The sequence below is a fragment of the Pseudorasbora parva genome, chromosome 16 (assembly GCF_024679245.1).
Source record: "Pseudorasbora parva isolate DD20220531a chromosome 16, ASM2467924v1, whole genome shotgun sequence".
In the NCBI taxonomy this organism is placed as follows: domain Eukaryota; kingdom Metazoa; phylum Chordata; class Actinopteri; order Cypriniformes; family Gobionidae; genus Pseudorasbora; species Pseudorasbora parva.
The window spans coordinates 34,782,621-34,806,929 of NC_090187.1; the positions used below are offsets into that span (position 1 = coordinate 34,782,621).

Sequence of the window (24,309 nt, forward strand, 5' to 3'; positions counted from 1 at the left end):
ATTGACCCCAGCTTAAAGTGGTGGGGACATGTCCCACACGATCACCCTCAAATGATGCCTATATTTTTGTCCAATTATGAAAAATTGCTTTTTACAACAAATAAAAAGTTTCCAAATTGTTTTGTTGAATATTGTGATTGTATTTGATGTTGTGGGTTTTCAGCTAGCTATGGGTGAGTTCTATTTAAAGTGTCTGCAGAAGTCACTACATTGGGAGATATTGTGAGCTTATTGTAAATGATGTAATTTAATCATTTTGCAATGGAATTATTTTTGTAACATGGAAAACTGTCATTAGCAAGCATTTTAAATGCAGATATTGTGCTGTATGTAACATATGATTTTTTCTTCCATCATAAAAGTAGAATCTCAAGCATATAACAAGACTTCTTTACAAATTCTAACGTAATCAGTATGACTGGTATAAACAGATGTGGATTTCCATACAAATGTCACACTGATGTTTGAACAGTACTGAATAGAGGCAATGATTGTTCTTTTCGAATGTCACACAGTGTCGATTTCTCTCTTGAGAGTTGCTCATTGTAAATATTCACTTGTTGGGTCAGTACAAAATAAAATGGAGTTTCAAATGTGACTTTTCCCTCCCTCTCTTTCATTGAGCAAACCAGTGGCAAGCAACACAAACATACTCGATTTAAGTGTGTTTATTTACAGTTCTAAACAATTTGATCGACCTGGCTCAGATCTGACAAAATGATATATACAAATATAAATAGAAGTAACAAAAGGAGTGATATGTAAAGCACATTGCCCTAACATAAAATTATATGTTAAAAAACAAACAAACAAACAAAACAATCACCTTACACATTATCCGCTTTAAATTACTGTAGCTTGTCATGAAAATGATACGTTTGTTTCACTACCATGCCATTGGACGTAAAAAGCAGGTGATAGAAAAACTGCTAAAGTATTAACAGCAGTGTAATTTGTATATTTTTTTGTTTTACACAGCATCAGGTCAATAAACAAAGAGTGTTTTTCCCAAGAAAAAAAAAAAAGATTAGGGCAGTATTATCTGTTTTTTCTTCTTCTTTTTTCACTTGGGGCATTAACATCAATATGTCATTGTGTAATTACATGTATCATTTTCTTTCCCATAATCCACAGTACTTGTCAGCAATCTTACCAACCACACAGACTCAAAGTGCATCTTCGATTAACATTATGAGAAAAAGGAACAGCATTAAAATGCACCGGCTCCAGTTACCGCATATTTAATTTGAAAAGAGTTAGAGTAAATAAGTGCAAGTATTTCGTTTTATGTATCTTGACAACGGGGAGCCATGTTTATGCATCATTGCACAATATAAAGCAATGTTTAAAAAAAAGATGTACCTTCATGTCAAACTCTTTATTATGTAAGTGTGTGTAAAATGCTGACTTCATATTCATATTAACAGTCCTTTTATTCTCTATACAAGCTATACTCTTTATACCCTGTTGTAAATTTGTCTCCGTACTGTCCTTTGCCCCAAGGTAAGGCATTTCTCAGTTCAAAAATCTCATGAAACGTAATTCTCGCCATGTAAACTGTGAGTCATGAGTTTATATTTGGTCCAGTTCCGTACCTCAAGACAACAGTGTCACTGACGGTCACCATACGACTGGTCTCCAGGACCAGGACGACAAACAGCACACGCTCAAAAGAGAAACCTATACACTACGAACAGTCTTTACAAATGGAGACACGTCAATTGTAACAAATTCCAGTCTTAAAATATAACTGTATAATACAAATATTCAAAATAATAATAGGCTATGTACACAAAAGTCTCTTTGTATGTGAAATATACAAGTGCTCCTAGACGGCCAAAATAGGACTGTGTTTGTTGGGGTCGCTCATTGTGCTTCTTCGCGTCCTACACGTGATCAGTTTGATTGTTCTACAGCTACTGGTCCCGAATCCACTCCATGATTCACTCGACGTGAACGAATGGAGCGATGGAATGACCTGAGCACAATGATATTGCTCCTAATCTATAATGACCTCTGAACTCAAGTTTACCTGAGCGGTGCTAGATGATTCGAATATAACCCCAAGCTTCCAAACGGGGTCATTAGGCAGATGGAAGAGCAAAAGTGAAGGGGGAATAGAAGGTAATGGACAGGATCACAGACATTATAAGGTGGCATATTCACAGGAAGTGTATGAAGGAGAACAGTCACATCGACAGACAGGAACGTTTTTGAAGGAGACCTCATGGGAGCCAGAGGTAGCTTTGTTCATGACGAGCGTTCAGGATCGCATGAATGAAAGTGTTTCTTCTTTGGATGGGCCCTGGACATCTAGGACGCCTTCCTGTGTGACAGACGTGAGGAGCGAGGGAGGGATGAGAGGAGGCGAATCACAGATTGGGCTGCCCAAAGGTTCTCCTGCACTCCATGACTCCCGCGCTGGGTGGCCGGTCACAATTGTGAGTCATCTTGACCTGGCTGGGCGTCAAACGGTCATATGCCATTTTGTATTCACGGTCAAATGCATCTGTGAGAATAAATGAAGATGTTAGTAATGATGCTAGTCCTCATGTTGAGCAAATTCATAGATGTACATTATCGTTCAAAAATTTGAGGTCAGCAAGATTTTGAAAGAAGTATCTTATGCTTATCAAGACTGTATTTATAAATACAGTAAAAACTAATACTGTGTGAAATATTCTTACATTTTCAAAAAACTGTTTTCTACACTCTAAAAAATGCTGGGTTAAAAACAACCCAAGTTGGGTTGAAAATGCACCGACCCAACAATTGAGTTGTTTTAACCCAATGGTTGAGTTGTTTTAACCCAGTGGTTGAGTTGTTTTAACCCAGTGGTTGGGTTAAATGTTGCTTAAGGCAACCCAATTGCTGGGTAAGAACAACTCAACCATTGGGTTAAAACAACCCAATTGTTGGGTCGGTGCATTTTCAACCCAACTTGGGTTGTTTTTAACCCAGCATTTTTTAGAGTGTATTTTAATATATTGTGAAATGTTTTGTTCCTATGATGGCAAAGCTGAATATTAAGCAGCCATTGACATGATCCTTCAGAAATGATTCTAATATGTTGATTCGGTGCACAAGTAACATTTAATGTTTAGTTGCAGTGTGTAATATTGTGGAAATCATGATACATTTTTTCAGGATTCTTTGATAAACAGAAAGTTTAAAAAGCTGAAAGGCAAGATTTTTCAAAAAAGTCTTACAATGTAATTGTATTAACTGTCACTTTTGATTAATTTAATGCATCCTTGTTGAATAAAAGTCATTTATTTTGGAACACTTACAGTCGTGGCCTAATGGTTAGGGAGTCAGACTGTTGAACCGAAGGTTGCGAATTCAATTCTCAGGATTGAGTGGTCCTTAAGTAAGGTACCTAACCCCAATTGCTTCATGGGTGCCACAGCAAAAATGGCTGCCCACTGCTCTGTGTGCGTGTGTGTGTGTACGTGCGTTTTTTGTGCATTTATATTGACGGCGCTGAAAAATGCTACCTTTATTTATTGTGCTGGGTCAGAGCTGATTTAGTTCCCCCAAAAGGCTTTCCATGAAATAAAGTAATTCCCAGTTCCTGAGGTGCCAACACACCAAAAAGTGGGTACTTACGCCATTAGTTCTAGGAACTATGAAAAGGTTCCTTTGGTGTGAAAGCCCCTAAAGTGTGCACACTAATTTGGATGGATTTGACAAATACTGAGTATGGGTTACCATACTGTGGACTTCACATATCACTTAAAAAAACTTCACAGCTAACTCACCGATATTTATGCTACTCTTGCCCAAAGCCACCAAAGACAGGAACAAGATGTCTCTATATAAGCTCCTGCATATAAAAAGAAATAAAAAGAAATGAGTCATTAAGAATAGCTTGTCAAAACTGTTAATTAAACAGATTGTTTTTCTTCTCCTACCGTTGTCTGACAAAGCCCAGTCTGGTGCCCAGTATCTGCAGTATCTGACTCATAGGCTGATAGACATCGCTCCTCTGGATGCTCTTCACGACACTCTGCAGCAGCTCTGAGCTCACGGCCTGCTCCTCCTCCCACTGAGCGGCAGATACTGCAGGATTTGCACCTATTAAAAAACATGAACAGAAATTATGTAGATGGCCAGTACCTGCTTGTGATGTTCACGCAGAACGGCTACAGCTGCTAAAGTGTTTTTGAGGAGGTTTTAGTATATTTAGGGCTTTTCCTAAAGTTTCTGCAGGGTGTTCTGGGTGGTTGCTTATTAACCAAAGGAACAGTGTTGTTATTGTTAACTAAAACTATAAAAAATACTTTTTTAGTCATTCAAATAAAGGTAAAAAAAAAAAAAAAAAAAAATTAATGACAAAAGCAAAATTACTAAAATGAAAAAATACATTTAAAAAAAAAATACATTTATAATAAAACTACAATACTATTATTATTACCATTTTTAATTAAAAACAGAAAGCTTTTTGCTGCGTTTTGGCTATTCATTTAAAACGCAATCCTTTGAAAATGTGTTTTAAAGTGCACGTTTTTGAAACTACAAAAACACAAATTTGTGAAAACGGTGATGTCATGCACATGTGTATTATGTGTTCAGTCTATAGGAGTGTAGTTTTTCTTTACAAAGTTACAATGCCAACTATTGGCCTGGCTGCATAATATAGCATTTTTAATAATTTTTGCAAAAAAAGCAAAGTTGTCGTGTAAATGTACCTTTCGAAAAAATAATGCCACATCTTTCCTCAACAAAAAGCCTCATATTTTGAGGCATAACTCGTAGCATAAACAGGATCATTCATTGGAAATATACATTTTGCACATTTACAGTCATAAAGCTTACTTTTCATTGAGCGAATGAGTTTGTAGGACATATTCTTACAATATGATTTCCAGAGCATGTAGCAGGGCTGAATGGGGTCCTGATGCAGTCTGGGGTTGTCCCACAGGATCTGGACCAAGACATTTTTACTGTCTTCTGATGCACAACTTTGCAGAGTCTGCAAGAAAACATGTACACAATACTGATGCAAGCTGGCAGGGAAAAATACAGCGGCATCACCAATAGTTTCTAGCATTTACAACTATTCATTCATGGGAAGAGGAACATCATGAGAATCGTTGAGACCCACCTGAGCATCTTTGCTGTAGTGTTTGGAGCTCAGATAGAGTCCCGGCAGGCTGCTGGGCAGGTCCAGCCTGCGGAAAAACCACACCAGATTCCAGAACACAATGGGGTGGTGATCCACAATGGCTGCAGATGAGATGGCCTGGTCTCCCTCGTTTTCCAGCAAGCTCTCCAGTTCTTTCCAAAGTACCAGAGGGCTCAGGTAGGGCACGGTAACTGGCTCCTACAGCACAGAAAGACTAAAATAACTACCAATCTAATGAACTGAATCAACTTTTGAGCCACAAACATAGAACTATAATATTACATAATGCTTTGGGTCTGAATATGTTGCGTTCATTCAGGTTTTTTTTAACGTACATGGACCGTTTTGCCTGCTTTTTAATTGCATTATATAATACGCACTAGAATATAAATTGCTGCACGTTTCAGATCAATCAAGACTTGTATTCTGGAAAATATAGCATCACATCACTATTAATACACTTCAATTTCAACTATATTACTGATCTGCCCGCATTTACACTATATGATAATTGAAATTAGCTGGATAACATCACTGTGTTCTCCAGAGCGGCTGTACAGCCGAATCAAATTTTGATGCATTATTTTTCTGTTAACATTGTGAAGCTGATTTGAAACAACTGTACTTATAAAAAGCGCTATATAAAGAAAGGTGATTTGACTTGACTATTAATACCATAATAAAATGATGATTAGAAAATATGATTCCTAAACAATGAAATGTAATGAATTGTAGATTGAGGAACGTATTCTTACAGGGTCTTTTTTGCCATTGCTGGATAGATTGCAAGTGACATCATAAACTTGTGGAAGTTCATCTTCATTGTCTGTCTGGCAAGTATGTATGTCTTGAGAGGGGGATCTGATTAGAAAAAGAAGAAAACTGTTTGAAATGGTGAATGTCCACAAATCTCTAGTGATATGATTGGAGACCAAATTACCTTTCCTGGTCACTCAGGTCTCTGATTTCCACATTGAGATGGGGCAGAAACGGAGAGCCACAAAACGGGCATGTGCTATTGAGGTTGGAGTCGTCAGCTGTCCAACCAGCCATGATCTCTTCATCATACACCAAACTCTCACAGGTGTTACAGCGTGAACAACTGGACATACGTACCTGGAAAGACAATCAAAGTTAGCCTCGATACCTCATGCTACAGTGATACTTAAACATATGTCATTTAAGAGAAACTCACTTCAATGGCGTAATTCTGTGTGGACTGAGTGAGGCTGGAATCAGAACACATGTCTGAGGTCTGCAGAGCTTTTGTTATCGTCAGAGATGGACCTTAAAGACAAAAGACAAAACAAAAGTCACTCTCTGCGGCAAAAGGCGCTTTTAAGAGATGTTTTTCATCAGAGAAAAATCTCCAAAAACAAGTCACATTTCAAGGTGATTGCCTGCAGGGATTATGAATGCTAATTCTGATGGCGCTGAATGAGGAGAGAGGCTGTACAGAAGTCTGGGATAAGAGCATGTATGCGGATGTGAGTGATTGGGGAGCACTCCAGCACAACCCCAGTCAGCCTGATTAAAGAGCCCCTCTCAGACCCCATTACTGCAGAGCCAGACACACTCACAGCCCTGTCTACTGGCCTACTTCTGCAGCTGCTGGAGCAGAAACAATGAACGAACGACACACAGCACTCCATATGCAAAAACATGCTTAATCACCTTCCCAAAGCATCATGTATAACGGCCCGGAAAAGCTACAAATAAGCTCATCTTTACATTAGAATTGTTCACAATTAGACATGCCTCTCTTTTACACGTATTCATTTTAAACATATCGCCTTCTCTTGCTTTGCTTCTCTTAATTGTACAGCATTGTAACCTTGACAAAGGACCGAAATATACCGAGCAAATATACCGAGCATTACTCATGAGAGAGCCTGATGGGTAATTTTCTAGCTCACTGTCTATTTTTATTCAGTGGAAACCTCAAAGATGTGCCTGAACAGAAGGCAGGCATTTCAAAAGAACATTACTTATCAATATTAAAATGTGCTGCAAGTAATTCCAGCCAAGTAGTTCCACCATTTCGCTTACTTCATCCACATGTCTAAATGTCAGATAACCCAAACCGAAGTAGAAAGAGATCTGCTTAACAAAAAACAAAAAAAAAGCGTTGGTCACTCTGTTGACTCGTTTGGCTGATTACAAAGCCCATCCCATGTGACATCCCATTTTTTATTGTAGAAGATATATAAATTTGTGAAATTATAAAAACATGTTTGTTTTTTATATAATGTGCTTTTATATGTAAAGAAAAATGTTTTAATGCAACAGTCGTCAAGATAACCTCATAACCCCATGTCATAATCTCCGATCAGTCTTTAAAAAGCAAAATAATATAGTAAATGTAAATTACATTTATTTGTTAAATTGTTTACATGTATATATATTATTTTATATTTTTATGTTTTCATTTTTAAGTCACTATTTTCCCCACTTTGAAAAATGTCTCGGGAGACTTCACTCAATTCTGTGAGGTAGTAGGGACATTATCAGTGGTATTTAAAAATGCTAACAGCAGATGATGGTGTCTGGATATAGTTAAAAGAATACATGTAAAGCATTGATATGCGTAACATAAAAACTACTGCCTGACATGTAGATAACACTGTTATACCATGAGCAAAGAGAACAGTGAACGCCGCACACTCACCAGTGAGGGAGGACTGCCGGAAGAGTCGAGGTGGTGCGGATGGACTCTCTAGGCAGTGGCTGCCCCTGTAAGGGCTCCTTTTGGGACGCGTGACAGACTGGGTGGCATCCCGCTGGGGGGAAGAAAGCCCTTCAGGGTCTACACAGGAATCACTCTCGATCAGAGAGGAGCAATCAGGGTCACCAGACCCCAGTGAAGACACACTGACCCGGTCAGAGTTTAAATCCTGAGGAGGGTGGAAAAAAAGGTGAATAGAGATTTATGTTTTTGAAAGAAATCTCTTATGTTACTAAAGTAAAAATACAGTAATTATATATATATATTTCCAGCATTTAATAAATTTGTAACAATTTAAATGCCTTTACTGTCACTTTTAATCTATTTAATGCATACATTTTTTCTTCCTGAAAAAAGGGAGAGCTAACGAGAGTTGGTAAGGTCAAGAATACCTGTGCAATGGACGTCTGGGAGGAAAGTCGTGAATACAGTCGGCTGGCCTTCTCAGCAACGCCCTTCCCAGCAGAGAGAAAGCTGCTCTTGAACACGTCCAGGGTCGGGGTGAGCAGAGAGTCCATGGAGAAAGAGGAAGAGGAGGGAGTAGGTGAGGAAGGGGAGGCCAGGGAGTTGGGCCGCTGCTCCCTGACCCTGCGCACTCGGCCCTGAGGAAGGGAAGGCGAGGAGAAGAGTCGTGTTCGTGGCTGAGGTTGGAGTTGGGAGGTGCAGGGGGAGCCGACTGAGGCGGACATACAGGGAGAGCTGTGAGGGGACGGGGTCTGCTGCCCCTTGAGGTCCACACTGAGAGACCGCTGGCTTAATGGACTACTCAGGTTATTCATATAGTGATGAATCTCTTCAGCCAGGTCTCGGCGGGCGGTGGGGGTGTCCGCGTTATCCCCCTCACCGCGAACATGAGTCTCAGCCACCATGAGGGACAGAGGATCAAACCCTGCTTCAATACCCGTCCTCTTAACCACTCGGTTAAGAGCTGCACTGCAGCTCACGCTCCTCTCCACGCCGACGTGCTCCCTCTCCATGGCAACTCTCTTCTCCATGGCAACCGTGCAGCTAGCAGTTCTCTCCACGGCAACTTTAGGTGGGCTCCCAACGCCCCCCACTGCTTCCGTTTCTATCAGTGCTGCAACAGATTCAGTACAGAGATCTCCTATCTTATCCGGGGTTAGATCCAGTGTGCTGGGTCTTACAGGCTTCTCTCCGAAAATATTCAGGGAGTTTGGCCTTTTTGTCTTTGGGAGGGCTTCAGAAAGAAAATTTCTGGTTTCCCCATTGGTTGCTGATAGATGGGTTCCAACCTGAAGGGACAAATCCTCCATCTTTGAGAGTACAGTCTGAGACACTGAACATTCAAATGAAAGGAAAAACAAAGAGACACTTGTTAAAACGAAGCCAATAAACAAGTAGTTTAACAACTTGCAGTTCCACACATTACCACTAGGTGGAAGCAAAGATGTGTTCAGTGCACGCATGTTCAAATACAAGATACAAGTCAAAATCAAAAACAAGTCTACTGCTTATTTAGGGACTTGAGCATCCACAGAATGGCAGAGCACCCACAAAAAAACATGAAACGTTGTCCATTAATTTTATCAATCAAATAAAAACATTTGAGATTTGGGAACTTATCAGATTGTTCGATCTCACATCAGGTTCCGGCAGGTCATATAAATACACACAATGCTACCCTTATATTTAGCATTACAACACAACAACCTGACATAAAAGCTTGTGCTTTTACACTGATAAATTGCATTTTATGCAATTAACTCCAAAATCTTCAGGTATATCAGCAAGAGAGTGACTTGCAACAACACTCATGGAAAGAACGTGTTTGGTTGGTAAAATAGGCGGAGGGTAAACCTAGAGTGAGGCTAAAGAGATGCAATTCCACTTTAAAAATGCATAAATGTAAAAATAGTTTCACACTAGTTGTGTCGAAATTACCATTTTTACAGTACATTTATCCAATTTATAAATCTACTATTGTTCATTGTTAATTCAAGTGTGTTCATAAATTGTTAGCTTATATGCTAACAGGTTTTCTGTTTTTGTAGAAATCTTTTATGCTCACCAAGGCTGCATTTATTTAATTGAAAATGCAGATAATACAGTAACATTGTGAAACATTATTGATATTTAAAATAACGTTTTTCTATTAATAATGTTTTTAAATGTAATTTATTCCTGTGAAATTCCTGTGATTACTCCAGTCCTCAGTGTCACACATACCCTTTGTGTGTTTAGGGACAAAATAATTCTCCATTACTCACTTGAGCAAGAGTTTCTGTCCTTCTTCTCTTTCATGTCTGGAGAGGAGTTCTGCTCCTCACCTCCTCCTAACCTCACCTCCTCTTTAGACAGAGAGTCATAGCCCTGATCAGACTGACCACCTGGAATCAAAACAATACACAGAAACAAACACTAAGACCGGTGGTTCTCAACTGATTTTCCTTCAGGATCTAAAGTTGACACTGATGGACAAAACATATTTAACACAATCTATCAGCAACTCTTTTGGAACAGATAATCTGACAATACTGGCAAAACAAAATGGATATTTCCAGACAAATCTGGACATCTGTATTGAATATTTTAGTTTTACTTTACAGATTTTAGGTGATTTGACATGGCTGGCTAGAGACTCTTAGGAGAAAGGCTTATTTTAGAACAGAACATCATAACCCATGATAACATGATATCCAAAGGAGCTCTAAATTACTCTCACATATTCTGTAATCAGGCAGAAACACACCAAAAGACTCTCACAGGGTGGCTGTTTCTGAGCCACGCTAAGAAAGCAGACGGGGCATAAAGTTCCCATCATAGTACTGCCTCCAGAGGTGAGCTAAAATAACACTATTAGTCATTCCTTCTTTCCCCTCTCGTCTGCTCAGTCAGACTCCTGCTACACTGTTGTCTGCAAGTGCTCACTAACTGTGAGTCTCTTCAGTTCAGTCTCTCAGATGTCCTCCGTGGGCATCACCGCCTATAGCTTTGGAATACTTCAAAAAGCCGTTAGAACATATAGAGGGGCTTTTCTTTCCTGTCTTTTACCATAATCTCAGATTTGGGTTTCAGGAACCTACTGCAGTCCTGCTTTTTTCTTTTCATTTCATGACTTTGTGGAACACAAAGGAAGATATTTTGGAAAAATGTATCTATATATATCCATATCATGAAAGTTGATAGGGTCTAATTTTAACCATAATAACTTGATTTTACAGATAAAAAATGGTTGAATTTTTTTTTTTTTTTTTTACAATACATGAGGGTATGAATATGATGGATCTCAGTTTAAAAATACTATGAAACATTTTTGTACATTAATGTTTAAAAGTTTGGGTCAGCAAGGATCTATTCAATTGATCAAAAGTAACAGTAAAGAAATTTGTAATGCTACAAAAGATTCCTATTTTAAATTAATGCTGTTCTTTTGAATTTCCGATCATCAAAGAATCCTGAAGAAATGTATCATGGTTTCTGCAAAAAATATTAAGCATCACAACTATTTTCATCATAATTAGAAATGTTTCTTGTGCAACAAATCAGCATATTAGAATGATTTCTGAAGGATCATGTGACACTATAGACTGAAGTAATGGTGCTGAAAATTCAGCTTTGCCATTACAGAAATAAATTACATTTTAAAAATGCATTAAAATAGAAAACATTTATTTTATATTGTAATAATATTACCTAAAATTACAGTTTTTAATGCATCTTTTTCGATCGTTGCAGTGTCAGTGAGCATAAAGAGCATAAAGTCTTACTGACCCCAAACTTTTGAAGACTAGTGTATTTCCTAGTGAAATCATTCATTTTATCACATTTTTATTTTGTTTTGGAAGTTGCATTCAAAATTCATTTGGATCATCTGAGGGGGCATGCGAATAAATGTAATGCTTTTGTTCGCTGAACCAAATCTGTTATACTAATGTGTGCTTGAAAAAAAGATAAAAGACAGAGCGAGAGCGAGAAAAAAAACGATGTAGAGATGTCTTCACTCCTACAGTGAAAAATAATGACTCTCTTAGAGACTTGTGACGAGTTTGAAGGGGAGAGAGGCACGTCCTGTTGTGCCGAGAGCGCAGTGGAGGACTGATGATGGAAGAAGAAAACAGACAGACTGAATGAAGCCCGGGTACCTGTGCTGGATCTGTCATCACTGGAATCCATTTTAGTGAAGTCTGTGTCAATGGAAGCTCGCTCCGCAGAATCGTTAGAGCTGTCCAGACTGCCATGGCTGACGCTGTCGAGATCACTGGCATCTGTTCAGAAGGAAAAGTATGAACGACAGTTAGCAGGACAGCTAACTAGTAACATATTTCAAAACACCACAGTTTGCAATGAGAAAAGCTTTCTGCCCAGAGATTGCATCATATTTCAAAGCGGCAACAGAGCGAAGAGCAATCAAAGAACATGTGCTTAGTGACTTTTTTAAATCCAAAATAAAAAATAAGCTACATGGTAAGAGGATGGTGAGGCTTTCCAATCACACAATGTTCAGTAATAATAATAATATGCAGATTTGGTGTTTGAGAGCATTTATTATTATATAATATTAAGATATTATCAATGTCATGCTGCTTAATATTTTTTTGTCAAAACCATTTTTTTTTTAATTATATTTTGATTAATAGAAAGTTCAAGGGTACAGTATTTAACATTAAAAAAAACATTTGTATCAATGTTTAAGTCTTTAGTGTCACTTTTGATCATTATCATTTCTTAAAAAGATATCTTACCGATACCAAACTTTTGAATGGTAGTTTGTATTACTTTAATATGAAGGACTGGACAATGCATTGAGAAGTAAATGGCTCCAATAGCATGCAATCAGCCAATCGGGACTTTAGTTGCTTGTGTGCATGACAAAGCTGCAGTTTGTTGGGGGTGGTGTGTGTGTTGAGACAGCTTGTTTTAATTACAAAAGCCCTCTTGTGCATTTCTCAAATATGCTGCTTACAGAGGGCTGTGTGAGAAAGGAGATCACATCAAGTGCAGACTGTGAACTGTGGTGGCTGAGGAGGCGGCTATCGACTCTCATCTTAATTGGACCCATTAAAGCCACTCTGGTTCAACAGGCAGGCTGTGCCAGGCCCAAGTGAGGGGGGTGGGGTGGGGTGCGGGTGTTAGCTGGGAGATGGTACAGTACCTCCCTCAGGCACAAAACTCAAGTAATCCTGCCTCTTTGTAAAATGATGGAAAGTATTTCTGACAGTGGGGATGATATTGAGTCCATGTTTCCTTTGGACTATGCGTCTCAATGAAACAAATCTGGTGATATAACTATTTTGAACAGAAATGTACTGGTGCGGAAATAGTCAGAATGATTACTACTTTGTAGAAGTAATGAATGTAGCTATCAATGACCTAGCACAAACTCCATGGCCTTTGCCCAATAATAAACTGTTCCAAAATCTAGTGAGCTGCCTTGGTGTCTGCATAGCACACTTCCGAACCAAAATGGAATGTCAAAATCTGCCAATTTGGAAGGGATCATATTCCAAGCATAATAGAGACTCAACAGACAATTGATTTCAATACAGTTTGACGATAGCATGTTGATAAGCTAACACACATGATGTAAAATAGCCATATTTATTATATATACTGTCAAACCTGAATGTATTCAGATAGCTTTAAACATGTTCTTACAATATCACAGTTTATTTGCTATAGTTTAGAAAATTGTAATAAATTATGACAAGAACTCAGAATTAAACTGCGTCAGAAAAAATTAATCTTGTCCAATGTCAGATCACTTAGAAAGGTATATAATGGATTACAATCAACCAATCAGCGGTCAGTTGTTAAATTTGAGAAGATAATACCAATTTAAATCAACCAATACTGAGCAATGCTTAATTATGTTCAGTCTGTGGTGTAAAAGGTTGCAATAGCAGCTAAAGAAAAAACACTTAAGCAAAACATGGTCAGGTCAAAGTATCTGAATAATTTATCAATTTTACTGGTAGTCCACTGTATGAAGAATTTTTAGGTATAATATGTCTCAGTTTATTTTGCTATCCTCACTTACTAGATGAACGATAGTGTTCAGCACCCACTATTAAAAATAGCTGGTGTCTGAATAATTTTTGGTTTGACTGTTCATATATAAAAAGTCATAATTGAGTAATTTGAGTAAAATCTGTCTCAATTATATTTTTATTTAGATACGTTGCCTGCATCATCCTTTGTCTTGGATGGAGATTTTACAGTACATTATGAGACCCTCAATGCTTTTGTCAATCTTAGAAAGCAATATAATCATGTGTAGTTTTTCTGGATTGGATCTGACTTTGTTTTTGCAGGCCTGTAAAAACTGTGTCCACTTCTATGAAATGTGTGAAATGGAGTTAGGGGTTTTACCAGAGAGATGGGTGTCTTTCGGGTGGGTGGTCTGCCTCCTCCATACTTGTTTGAACAGCACCACACCCCGAACCACATTTCTCAACTTTCCCCACAGGAAGTATCCCCCTCTGGTTGAGGAAGGCCATGTGCTCTCCAGAACGGCCTGGGGAGAGAAGAACAGACAGACAGACACACACATACACACACAGATTAACTACATAATTCTACAGGGTAATGCCTCTTATTATCTTAAGTAGATTGTGTTGTCTCTCAAGGACTAGCTGTAATTACTCTGATAGAATTGGAACAACACAAAGCTGCCCAGACTTATGTCTCTGTGAGTGTGTCCTCTTAGTATTTTGGGACAACTTGCAAAGCACAAGGGAAATTATTGCTAGTTACACATCCGTCTAATAATAACAGGCTCAAGAAACAGTGATATGCCAGATCTGCTGCCAGCTTGAGGCCCTCAAGCGTCAGCATATAATACACCTACATAGGATAAATGTGTTATCTCTCCTTTTCTTCTGAAAGGAATTAGCACAAATCTGCTATTAGTCATCTTATTATGAATCTATGGTGTCAGAAATCTTTGCAGATTTCTGACATTTGAAATGTACATAAAATGTACAAAGTACATTCTGACATTTTAAAATGTACAAATGTTGTTGCATTAGACAACAAAAGACCAAACCCAGTGGCTTTTGCACACAAATTATGTCAGGGCAGTGGTTGGGTTGGGACTCAAAAATGGGTTGCAAATCTGTCCTGATTCTGTCTGTTCTATTTGTGGCTTCAAGAAAAAGCACTAAATAAATAATATAAACAAATTGCAACAAACTATATAATTGTGCATAAGTTTGATGACAAAATCAATAAGTTTAATAATTTTTAAAATGGCGAGAAAATACGTTTTTGTTGTTTATCCACTCAAAAGTTTCCATTTTGGCACAAATGAATGTGTCACTTGGTAAATCTAATCAAATTAGGCATTTGCAACATGGACAGGTTGTGTGACATTTCTTCAACCTCAAAAACCATAAAAACACCAGAAAGAAAATGAAGCACTACCCATAGTACATTTAAAAACTGGTTCACTTAGCAGGATAAACATGTCATTTTGATATTGAGCTAATTAAAATTCATTTTAAAAAACACTTTTTGGGGTGACCGCATGTATTTGAACAGGAAATGGCATCAAAATCTAGACATCTGGTATCACGAGGCATATCAGTAATTATGCCTTGAATATATATTGTATGCACATTTATTTATGATTATTGAGATTGCAATGCATGTAGCACAAAAGAAAACTGCCCTCACCCTGTTGTAGTATCCATATGTTATGGCATTAGGCTGCACTCCGGCTTTCTTCATTTCAAAAAGAACCCGGACAGCCAGAACAGGCTGCCCATACTGCCCACACAGCTGCATCAGGACCCGGTAACACACCTTCATTGGAGCAGAAACAAACCATTACTTACAAAACCACAACACGGGCGGAAATTTCCACTGTCTAGGTTCAGTGCAAACTGTCCTCCCAAATGAACAAAACCAATCAATTGAGACTGTTAGGCGACTCTACCTCATCGGGGGGCTGCAACTTTTTGTCCTGCATATTTCTCAGCACGTCGTAGGCAGAATGAAGCACTCGCACCTTAGAGTGACAGGCACTGACATATGCGGGCAAGCAGATGAACCACAGACCGTGACAATGCCTGAGAAGACACTTGGACCACATCTGCGGGATGGAGGAGTATGTCTTAGCCATCCTCTGGGCTGATTTGATCTCCTACAGAGGGAGGATCACAGAGAGGACAGGCATTAGAGAGGAGGGGGAGAGACTTGACAAGTGGGATCATGGGGTGCGATAGGGATGAGATTAGTGTTTGAAATACCAACCTGTTGGGAGCGCCTGAAAATGGCAGCTGGGCTGATGGGACTGATGTGTCTCGCGGCTGATGTTGCTTTGGGGACTCTGGGACCATCCTGAAGCTCACAGAGTTGGGCGTTCAGTGCAGGGAACCCACTGTAGCTGTAAGACATCAAAAGTATGAACCCTTACTTGTTTATCTTCAGCTTGATTGTTATCAGTTGTTATGGAAAATGGATGTATTTATTAAAAGCACAAAACTAAAAGTCGTTTTTTGCCTGCAATCAGTGCTGCATAATGTTTCTGCAGCTTCAGAGAAGATTAAAGTCAAAATAGGATTGCTGATTTTAAAATATTGAGTGAAAAAAGTGAAAAGAAAATATAAATTAAGCATAATTAAGCATAAATGTAACAAATAAACTGTGAAGAATAGTACACAATTTAATTCATAAATGTTGAATAATATAACTAATATAATATATAATATAATATAATATAATATAATATAATATAATATAATATAATATAATATAATATAATATAATATAATATAATATAATATAATATAATATAATATAATATACTTTGGCCATCACATGCTCTCTGAGGAGTGTGTATTATTGCTGTAGCGAGCGTTTCTGTAGAAACAGAATTCTTAGAGAGGTGTTCTACACACTGTATCCCGACTCCCGAGAGAGGTTTTGAAGGGGATTACGCTCGTGCAATGCCATCTGTGGTGTGGTGTACTGTTTATATGCACAATGTAACGTGTCAATGGGAGTTTGTGAGCCAGAATGCCAGAAGTGCCTGTTGTACCTATAAACCGTAGGTGGCTCCTCTCCTTCTGGAAGTGCCGGAAGCTCTGGGGGGGTGATGTAGACCGTGTGCTCGCTGCGGTGGGATTTGTCAAGTTCAATAAGCCTTGTGTCCTCTGGCTTATCGCTGTCCACCTAGAGTAAAAACACACTTCATCAGAAAAGGAAGTGGACATCGACAAAAACATAATCTAAGCAATGACCCATGATTGAGAAAATATCATGTTTTAGTTAAGAGGCTACATGTTTGCTAATAGTGGTCATTGAGGTCACTGAATAAAAAGTGGGACATATTAAGTAGAAAGAGGAACTGGAGAGAATATATATGGCATCTGCAAGGTTTGAAAAAATGTTTTTTTTAAATAACTAACTTACTCTATACTACTATATTTTTAAACATACTCATCACATGCCAATCCAGAGCTATATTTTGGGCAGAATTGAGAACTGAATCTGGAACAAGACACACATACTGCCGTACAACCAGGCCAAGGGATTTTCCACTGTCTGGACATGATGCAGTTAGCCAAGAGATTTTAAGCGCAGATCATCTGACCTCAGATCAGAGGGAGCAGAGTTTTAGAGAAAATGCGCCTGATAATCTCCCACGTTGCTCTGTCTGACCGATCTCACATCTGCACCAAGAAGCTTTGATCCTTCTAGACTTCATCCAATCCTCCCCATATGCCAGAGATGCACTACAAGTGCACTGACCTGGACTTGATGCTTAATGTTGTATTGCTCGAGGGGCGTGAAACCGTTCCAGTGCAATTTATAGGCTAGCCAAGGCTTGGAGGAGCCACTGTGCATTTAGCCTTCAGACAAAGTCTGTCTACAAGCCCTGTAAATGGACTATAAATGCATCATAAAGCCCATGCCACTGTACTACACTGGAAATAAGGATAGCTATCAAATAAAACATGAATTTATATCTATTGATAGAAGGAAAATTAGTTTAAGTCTCTGTAAAGCATCCTCAGCAAAAGGGGTTTGGATTATATTGTTACAAAGTTATCAGACAGACAATTAGAGCAACAGGACAGAATCGAGCTCTTCCTGGGCTTGCCAAATGAGTTTCCCTGAGAAGGTTTTAGATCAATCAGGGCCTCTTTTTACCAGAGAAAAACGGCATCGATGACTGTGGCATCAATTAAAGTGCTTTGTAATGCACCAGGATGCCCAAAGCCACTTTCCGTGAATACGGTACAAAATAGATGTCTGAAATATAGCTTTTTTTCCCCATTTTCAGCAAGTAGCAAGTTGAAGCAGGTGTTATAAATGCTATATTAACCGTTTTATTAATAGCCTAATTTCTCATTTTTATATAATCAAACTTACAATAAGTAAATAAATATAAGATGGAATAGATTTATATAAAACTCATCTGTCAATAACTGCTTGATATGCAAACAAAATAAACAAACTTTAGGACAATGTAGGTCAGATCCCGATTATTACATGGATTACCAAGGATAAAAATAAATGGAAGAATAAATGGAAGAAATAATTCAAGTTACTTTATTATGTGAGAGGAAAGAGAGCACAGAGTGCATCAGCATGAATCTTTCATTGTAGGTGATTCGGTGGCAGCGACAGGAGTGAAATATACAATTTAAAAATAGTTTTATTAATAATAATAAAAATAATCCAAAGCAGAACACTGCGAATGTTCAGTTAAAATCAAGTATACAAGAGAGCTGTGTAATTACACACTGTGCAGCAGAATTTATTCCAGCATACACTGTGTGCCTTTAAAATTAGTTCGTGCAAATCACAGTGCAGATTACATTGAAGTCTAAAAGAAAAAGCAGCACCAGAATCAAAAATTTCACTCAGAAGGTCAGAAATAGTTATGTATTATTACATTAGGATGACCTTTAAGATGAGTTCTGGAACACTGAGGTATCACACTATAACCAAGTTACTTTCAGGCTACAGCGGTGCATGGTTTGTCCTTTACTGCTCTAGTTCCTTTAAAATGTCCTCTGTGAACATAACCCACAAACCCATGCCAGTTTAAATCAACTCAAGCTGTCATTTTCATTACCACCACACTGCTAAAAACTGTCCTCCAAGGTTCTTTCGAAAGGGAAGGACAGGCCAGAGCAGGATAAGTGTGACTTTCACTGATGGCAGCATAATTGAAAGTGTAGGCAAAGAGCTGCACATTCATCTCTACAAGTACACTAAAGCTTTGTGGGGAGGACAGGTGAGAGACAACTCCTGTTCCTCTAAACAAGAATACATTTTATGCTCTTGTCAAGACAGATATAAATGTACTACAAAGGTACACAAATATCATCCGAGAATATATTTGTCAGCTCTTTAAAAAGGAGGCAACTTGAAGCACTTCACTGAAGATATAACTTCAGATCCATGTGCAGTCTGAATCATACTGAGAATGGGGACAACAGCTGCAAACATAAGAAGATGCAAAATGGTGTATGGCACAGAAAAATTAATTATGCATGCAGAATCTCAGAGGTTCTCTGACTCTGATCTAAACAGCAATGTTTTTAAATAATGAAAGCAGACTGCACACATCTTTAAACCCAAGATTCATATGACTATATCACCACTACCCTGGTGAGACAACATAATACAGGCCACGTCTGTCAACTGAGGACAACATAATAAAATAGAATAAAAGACTGTTCCAAGCAGCCTGGAAAGTAAAGGTCATTTTTGTAATAAAGGTACATTATTCTGGTGACTGTTTTCAGTTCTGCTATACACATATTTAGAAGTTAAAAGACACTGAATTAAGCAACTCACCTTTCCTCCTTTCTCTGTGCCGAACAACTATCCAAGCAAGCAAGAAAAACAAAAGACAAGAGACAAGAGAGAAAAGAGAAAAGAAAGAAGTGAGAAAATTAAAAATAATAGGACAGGATAAAAAGCCAGAAAGGAGAAAAAAAAGAACAAGAGAACAATACTAACAAAAAAAATTAATAACCTGACATAAGTAAGCCCAAGGGATCATAATACCGCAGCTAGTAATGACAACATCTCCCCATTACTGTTCTCACAAATCACACTGTTTGCACTCCCTTGAACTCTTTGCATTTTTCACAAGCTGTTTGCTAAGAGCCTGGAGTGTAGTTTAAAATGGTAACTTTTTGTGAGCCTTGTAAAAGCAGACACACTATACATTTTATTTCAACTTAAAATTTTACGTTTCGTCAAGAAGTTGTACAAGGATATTTGTGTTGACTAAAATTAAGGCAGCACAAACACTTATTCTTAAAGTTTATGTTGAATCTAGTGGAGCCTCTAATCTCGATAAAACCATGAGATGCCTTTCTTAGCAGGTATATAGTAAAAGGTTTCATACCTTGTCTACGCAGTCATCAAAGAAAGCAAGGCTTGCATCCTTATCGCTGACAAAAGAGCACTCTTCGATGAAACGAATGAACATCTGAGTCTTGGTCATGAGGGAGTAAAACTTTTGATGGGATCGATCACGACTCTTCAAAAAGCCTGAAACAAAGAAAGAAGCCATATTCAAGGTCAAAGACATCGAGCAAAAAGTCTAAAAGGTACCGTTACAATGAGAAAAGGTGATCGCATTCATTATTTGATTCATTTCATTCACTGCCACAGTTGTCAGTTGCGATTAAACATTTAATCAGTCTAATTTAGGAGGATGTGTCACGAATTACGTGTTAGTTGCTAGAATTACGTCATTGAGAAAGTCAGGGCAGAGTGTACACAGTGTGAAAGATACAACAGATTCTAGCACGTTGATTACATAAAAGGCTGCAGATGTGTTCTCAGACATTCTATTAATCACTGCAGTTTGTTGGACTTGTCAGGCATGTCTAATTTCCAATGGGGCTTTATCAAAATCGCCACAATAATTTCAAGCCTGATTTAAGCCAGACTCCACAGGCGCAGGGCCAGATTTGAGTATTCTGAGCAGCTGCTGAGCTTCAGCATTCCAATAATGTACCACAGTGGACGCTCTGCATGTGGTCGAAACAAAACACTGAGGATTTGAAATGCATTGTTTTTTCCGTTTCGACACCGATGACGCAACTCTATTACAGCTGTCTTTGACGTTCACAAACAACTAGCTGTCCTGATACATTGGTACAGGAGAAAGCATATTCAAGCATCATGTCCATCTTAGCTGCTCACCTTGCAGATCAAAGAGTGAACTGGCATCAGTTGCTTTCTCAGATGGAGCTTGTGTGATGGGCAACAGGTACGAGCGGTAGCCCTTCAAGATGGCCGCCATGAAGCGCAGAAAAGCCTCCTGGATCTCCAGCTCCAAGGTTTCCAGACTCTTCCCACCACTGCCAGGTTCCCGCTCGGTCATGAAGGCCTCCATCTGTCCTTCCTCACGGCTCAGCTGATAACCTGCGGAAAATCGATGTTTAAGTCACACTTCCGTTCAAAAAGTTGGAAGTAATACTTTTATTGCATTACAATTATCAATAGGGACAGCAAAGACATTTAGTAAATTACATTTGACACCAAATCACCACATTAGAATAATTTCTGAAGGATTATGTGACTGAAGACTAGAGTAATTATGCTGAAAATTAAGCATGGCTGAAATAAAAATGTTTAATTGATATTTTATGTTGTAACAATATTTCTCAATTTGACTGTATTTTTGATCAAATAAATTTAGCCTGGGTGAGCATTAGAGACTTCTTTCAAAAACATTTAAAAATCGTACAATCCCAAACATTTGAACGCTAGTTTATACAAGCCAACTTTAAAACAATGTACTGATATACATATACATGTAAGAAAAGAACTGATATACATTTAATTTACAATGTCTTATATATGTAGCATATCTCAATAACGAAGATATAGTAGGATGAAATTGAGATATGGGCACATTATATAAACTCCTCTCACGTCACTTTAAAAAGGTCAGCAAAAAGATCATAGGCTCGGTCTGTTATTAAACATCCATATCAATGGACACATAATGTTCTCCATAAAACATATGGGATCACAGTCACTTAGCACAGAGTAATACATCATTTTTATCACAGTTTCCCTCTAAATAATCTCTGTTTTTTTTCCAGTTCTAAAAGATGGTACATTCCATACGGGACATTTTGGAGATCCAAAAACACACTGAATAATTGGGTCCGAAGATTGCTTCAAAGACTAAAGCATCTATCAGCTCATAATACTCCAGGACTTGAAAAAAAGACTTGTTTGTGCCTTGCTCTGCCTCTATCCAGCCAATTGCCCCCATCTCTAAATCTCATCACATCTCAAGGATGACTGCATTTTGCTCTGACTCTGTCAAGCATTAACAAAACATTGTTAGGTAACACACATGATACTGTCAGAGGCCAAAAAGGACAGTAGAAGACCACTTAGAATGGCATTTCCCGTGCAGTCAAGTGAATTAATATTGCCTCAAAAGAGACAGAAAATAAGTGAACTCATTTTTCTGTCACTAACCCTCATCGAGTTGCTGGTGGAGATTGCTGAGAGTGTTGATCAGATGTTTACAGGCTTTTCTTGGCAGGATCTTCCAGGTCAGGGATCTGCGCTCTTCTTTTCTGAAAAAGGCCACACAAGTTTATCATTTGAGGGTAAAAAGTGAAGGGAAAAAATGGGTCCAAGCACTTGAACAACAGAACTGTGGGCTGCTTAATGTTTTAATGTAGCTTTTACAACGTCTGTAAACTTTTAGCTGCATACTGACAGACAAACAACATTGGAGCATGTGTTCAACACATGGTATTACTAAGGGTCCTATCTTTACTACATTCCTCACTGCTCATATATCTCCATCCTGATCTTTTAACCATCTGCATCATGATAAAAATCATTATTACTCAGAATTCCACTTGAAAAATTATTTTGTGAATTCATGTGGTAAAGATGACTAGCATAACACCATATGTCAAAGGTCAGGAGAGGCTCTTATGGGAACTCGCAAACTGTCACGGTCAAAAGGTCACTCACTGAGTTATAGTGTTGGTGTCCAGATCAACACAGCTTATGTCCGTCGGTGGCTCATAGAGGTCAAAGTAGCGCGAATCCACCCCTACGATAAAAGGGCACGGAGCACTGAGCACATCTGCCAGGGCCAGCGGGCAGAGAGGAATGTATGGACATGGCCAGTGGAAGGGAAAAATCATCTGTAGGACAGGTAAAACAAGTTATGACAAGACAAAAACATAAAGGATTGATAAGTCGTGTGAAAATCAATAGTGTTCTACTCACCGATACCAGGGCCTCTGTAACGCTGGTAAGTACAGCCGGACGTAACGAGTGCACCAGGATCTTGTGTTCAGTCACAGCTAACACCAGCAAAGTCACTGCATTCTTCGGGCCGAGGTTCAACAGCAGTGTAGAGAGCCTTCCGCCACTGAGAGGCAAAGGCAACAGGCATGTAAACAACACAACACAAACCAAACAAAATATAATAAAAAAACACACATCAAAACAAAGCCAAACAAAATACATCAAAACCGAACAAAACCAAATACATCAAAAACAAAACTAAACAAAAACTACACTAAACTAAACCAAACCAAACCAAACCAAACCCGTTAGCTGCTTCCTAATATAGTTATCAATTAAATCTGGCATTCATATTTCATATTATGAATATTGTTGGATCTTTGATGAATTTGTTTTGTTCCTCCTTTTTTGGATTAAAGCATTTGCTAAATGGATAAACATAAATGTAACGTTAATACAAAAATAAACACATCAAAATCAAACAAAACACAATAAAAACAAAACAAATAAAGTTGATTTCGATAAAAGCATTTGCTAAATGCATAAACAAATGTAATGTAGGTGCAAACCAAAACAAAAGCCAACGAAAACCAAACCAAACCGAACCAACCAACCCCTTTAGAGGCTTTACTCAGGTTTCTGCAATGTTTAATATGATCATCGGCTATTAAATTAGGAAATTACCTGATACAGGCAATCGCAAAATATTGCATTAGGAGTCTCAACTCACATTAAACATGCCATAAAGTTTTCACACTTAACCAGGTCATGCTGAAGTATCATTTCCACACTTCATGCTTTGATCAGCATTCATCTGACATGTTCAGTGTATCTTGTGTCTAACTTACCTCAGAGGGAGAGGAGACGAAACAGGCTGGCTCAGCATCAGGCTATCATGTGGAGACAGCTGTGAAAAACAAGCACACAAACAAGCGGTCACAGTGAGATGAGGGCCAGGGTTGGCAGCTATTTGACCACATAACGTCATTTGTTTTGATACATTTAAGGGGGGGGGGGGGGGGGGGGGAGAAACACTCAGTTTCAGTCAATCTCATGTCAATCTTGAGTACAAGATATAGAGTAGTATTGCATCCTTCATATCTCCGAAAAGTCTTTAGTTTTATTATATTTATAAAAGAAATATGGGCTGTACCGAGTCTTTCCGGAAAAAAACGAGCGCCTGAAAGCGTATCGTGTGGGCGGAGCTAAAGAATGACGAGCACACCCA

At 38.4% G+C, this 24,309-nt stretch overlaps 1 protein-coding gene across 3 annotated transcripts in view; it reads right to left on the reverse strand.

Moving 5' to 3' along the window:
• Nucleotides 1-653: 653 nt before the first annotated feature.
• Nucleotides 654-24,309, reverse strand: part of dennd4a (DENN/MADD domain containing 4A) — a 34,654-nt gene continuing 10,998 nt past the window's right edge. For 2 of the 3 annotated variants that reach the window (XM_067420477.1, XM_067420478.1), the window contains exons 8-31: nt 23,930-23,988; nt 23,061-23,205; nt 22,800-22,975; nt 22,290-22,390; nt 20,994-21,215; nt 20,188-20,333; nt 19,629-19,655; nt 16,855-16,988; nt 16,068-16,200; nt 15,751-15,957; nt 15,489-15,617; nt 14,184-14,328; nt 11,957-12,079; nt 10,082-10,201; nt 8,246-9,150; nt 7,797-8,022; nt 6,324-6,415; nt 6,069-6,244; nt 5,884-5,989; nt 5,108-5,326; nt 4,858-4,975; nt 3,915-4,077; nt 3,762-3,826; nt 654-2,509 (exon numbers count right to left, since the gene is read on the reverse strand). In XM_067420477.1, coding sequence (XP_067276578.1) covers nt 2,373-2,509; nt 3,762-3,826; nt 3,915-4,077; nt 4,858-4,975; nt 5,108-5,326; nt 5,884-5,989; nt 6,069-6,244; nt 6,324-6,415; nt 7,797-8,022; nt 8,246-9,150; nt 10,082-10,201; nt 11,957-12,079; nt 14,184-14,328; nt 15,489-15,617; nt 15,751-15,957; nt 16,068-16,200; nt 16,855-16,988; nt 19,629-19,655; nt 20,188-20,333; nt 20,994-21,215; nt 22,290-22,390; nt 22,800-22,975; nt 23,061-23,205; nt 23,930-23,988 — 4,074 coding nt within the window. In that variant the 3' untranslated portion in view covers nt 654-2,372. The remainder of the gene's footprint in view (nt 2,510-3,761; nt 3,827-3,914; nt 4,078-4,857; nt 4,976-5,107; nt 5,327-5,883; nt 5,990-6,068; nt 6,245-6,323; nt 6,416-7,796; nt 8,023-8,245; nt 9,151-10,081; nt 10,202-11,956; nt 12,080-14,183; nt 14,329-15,488; nt 15,618-15,750; nt 15,958-16,067; nt 16,201-16,854; nt 16,989-19,628; nt 19,656-20,187; nt 20,334-20,993; nt 21,216-22,289; nt 22,391-22,799; nt 22,976-23,060; nt 23,206-23,929; nt 23,989-24,309) is intronic. The other variant, XM_067420479.1, reaches the window with a different exon arrangement.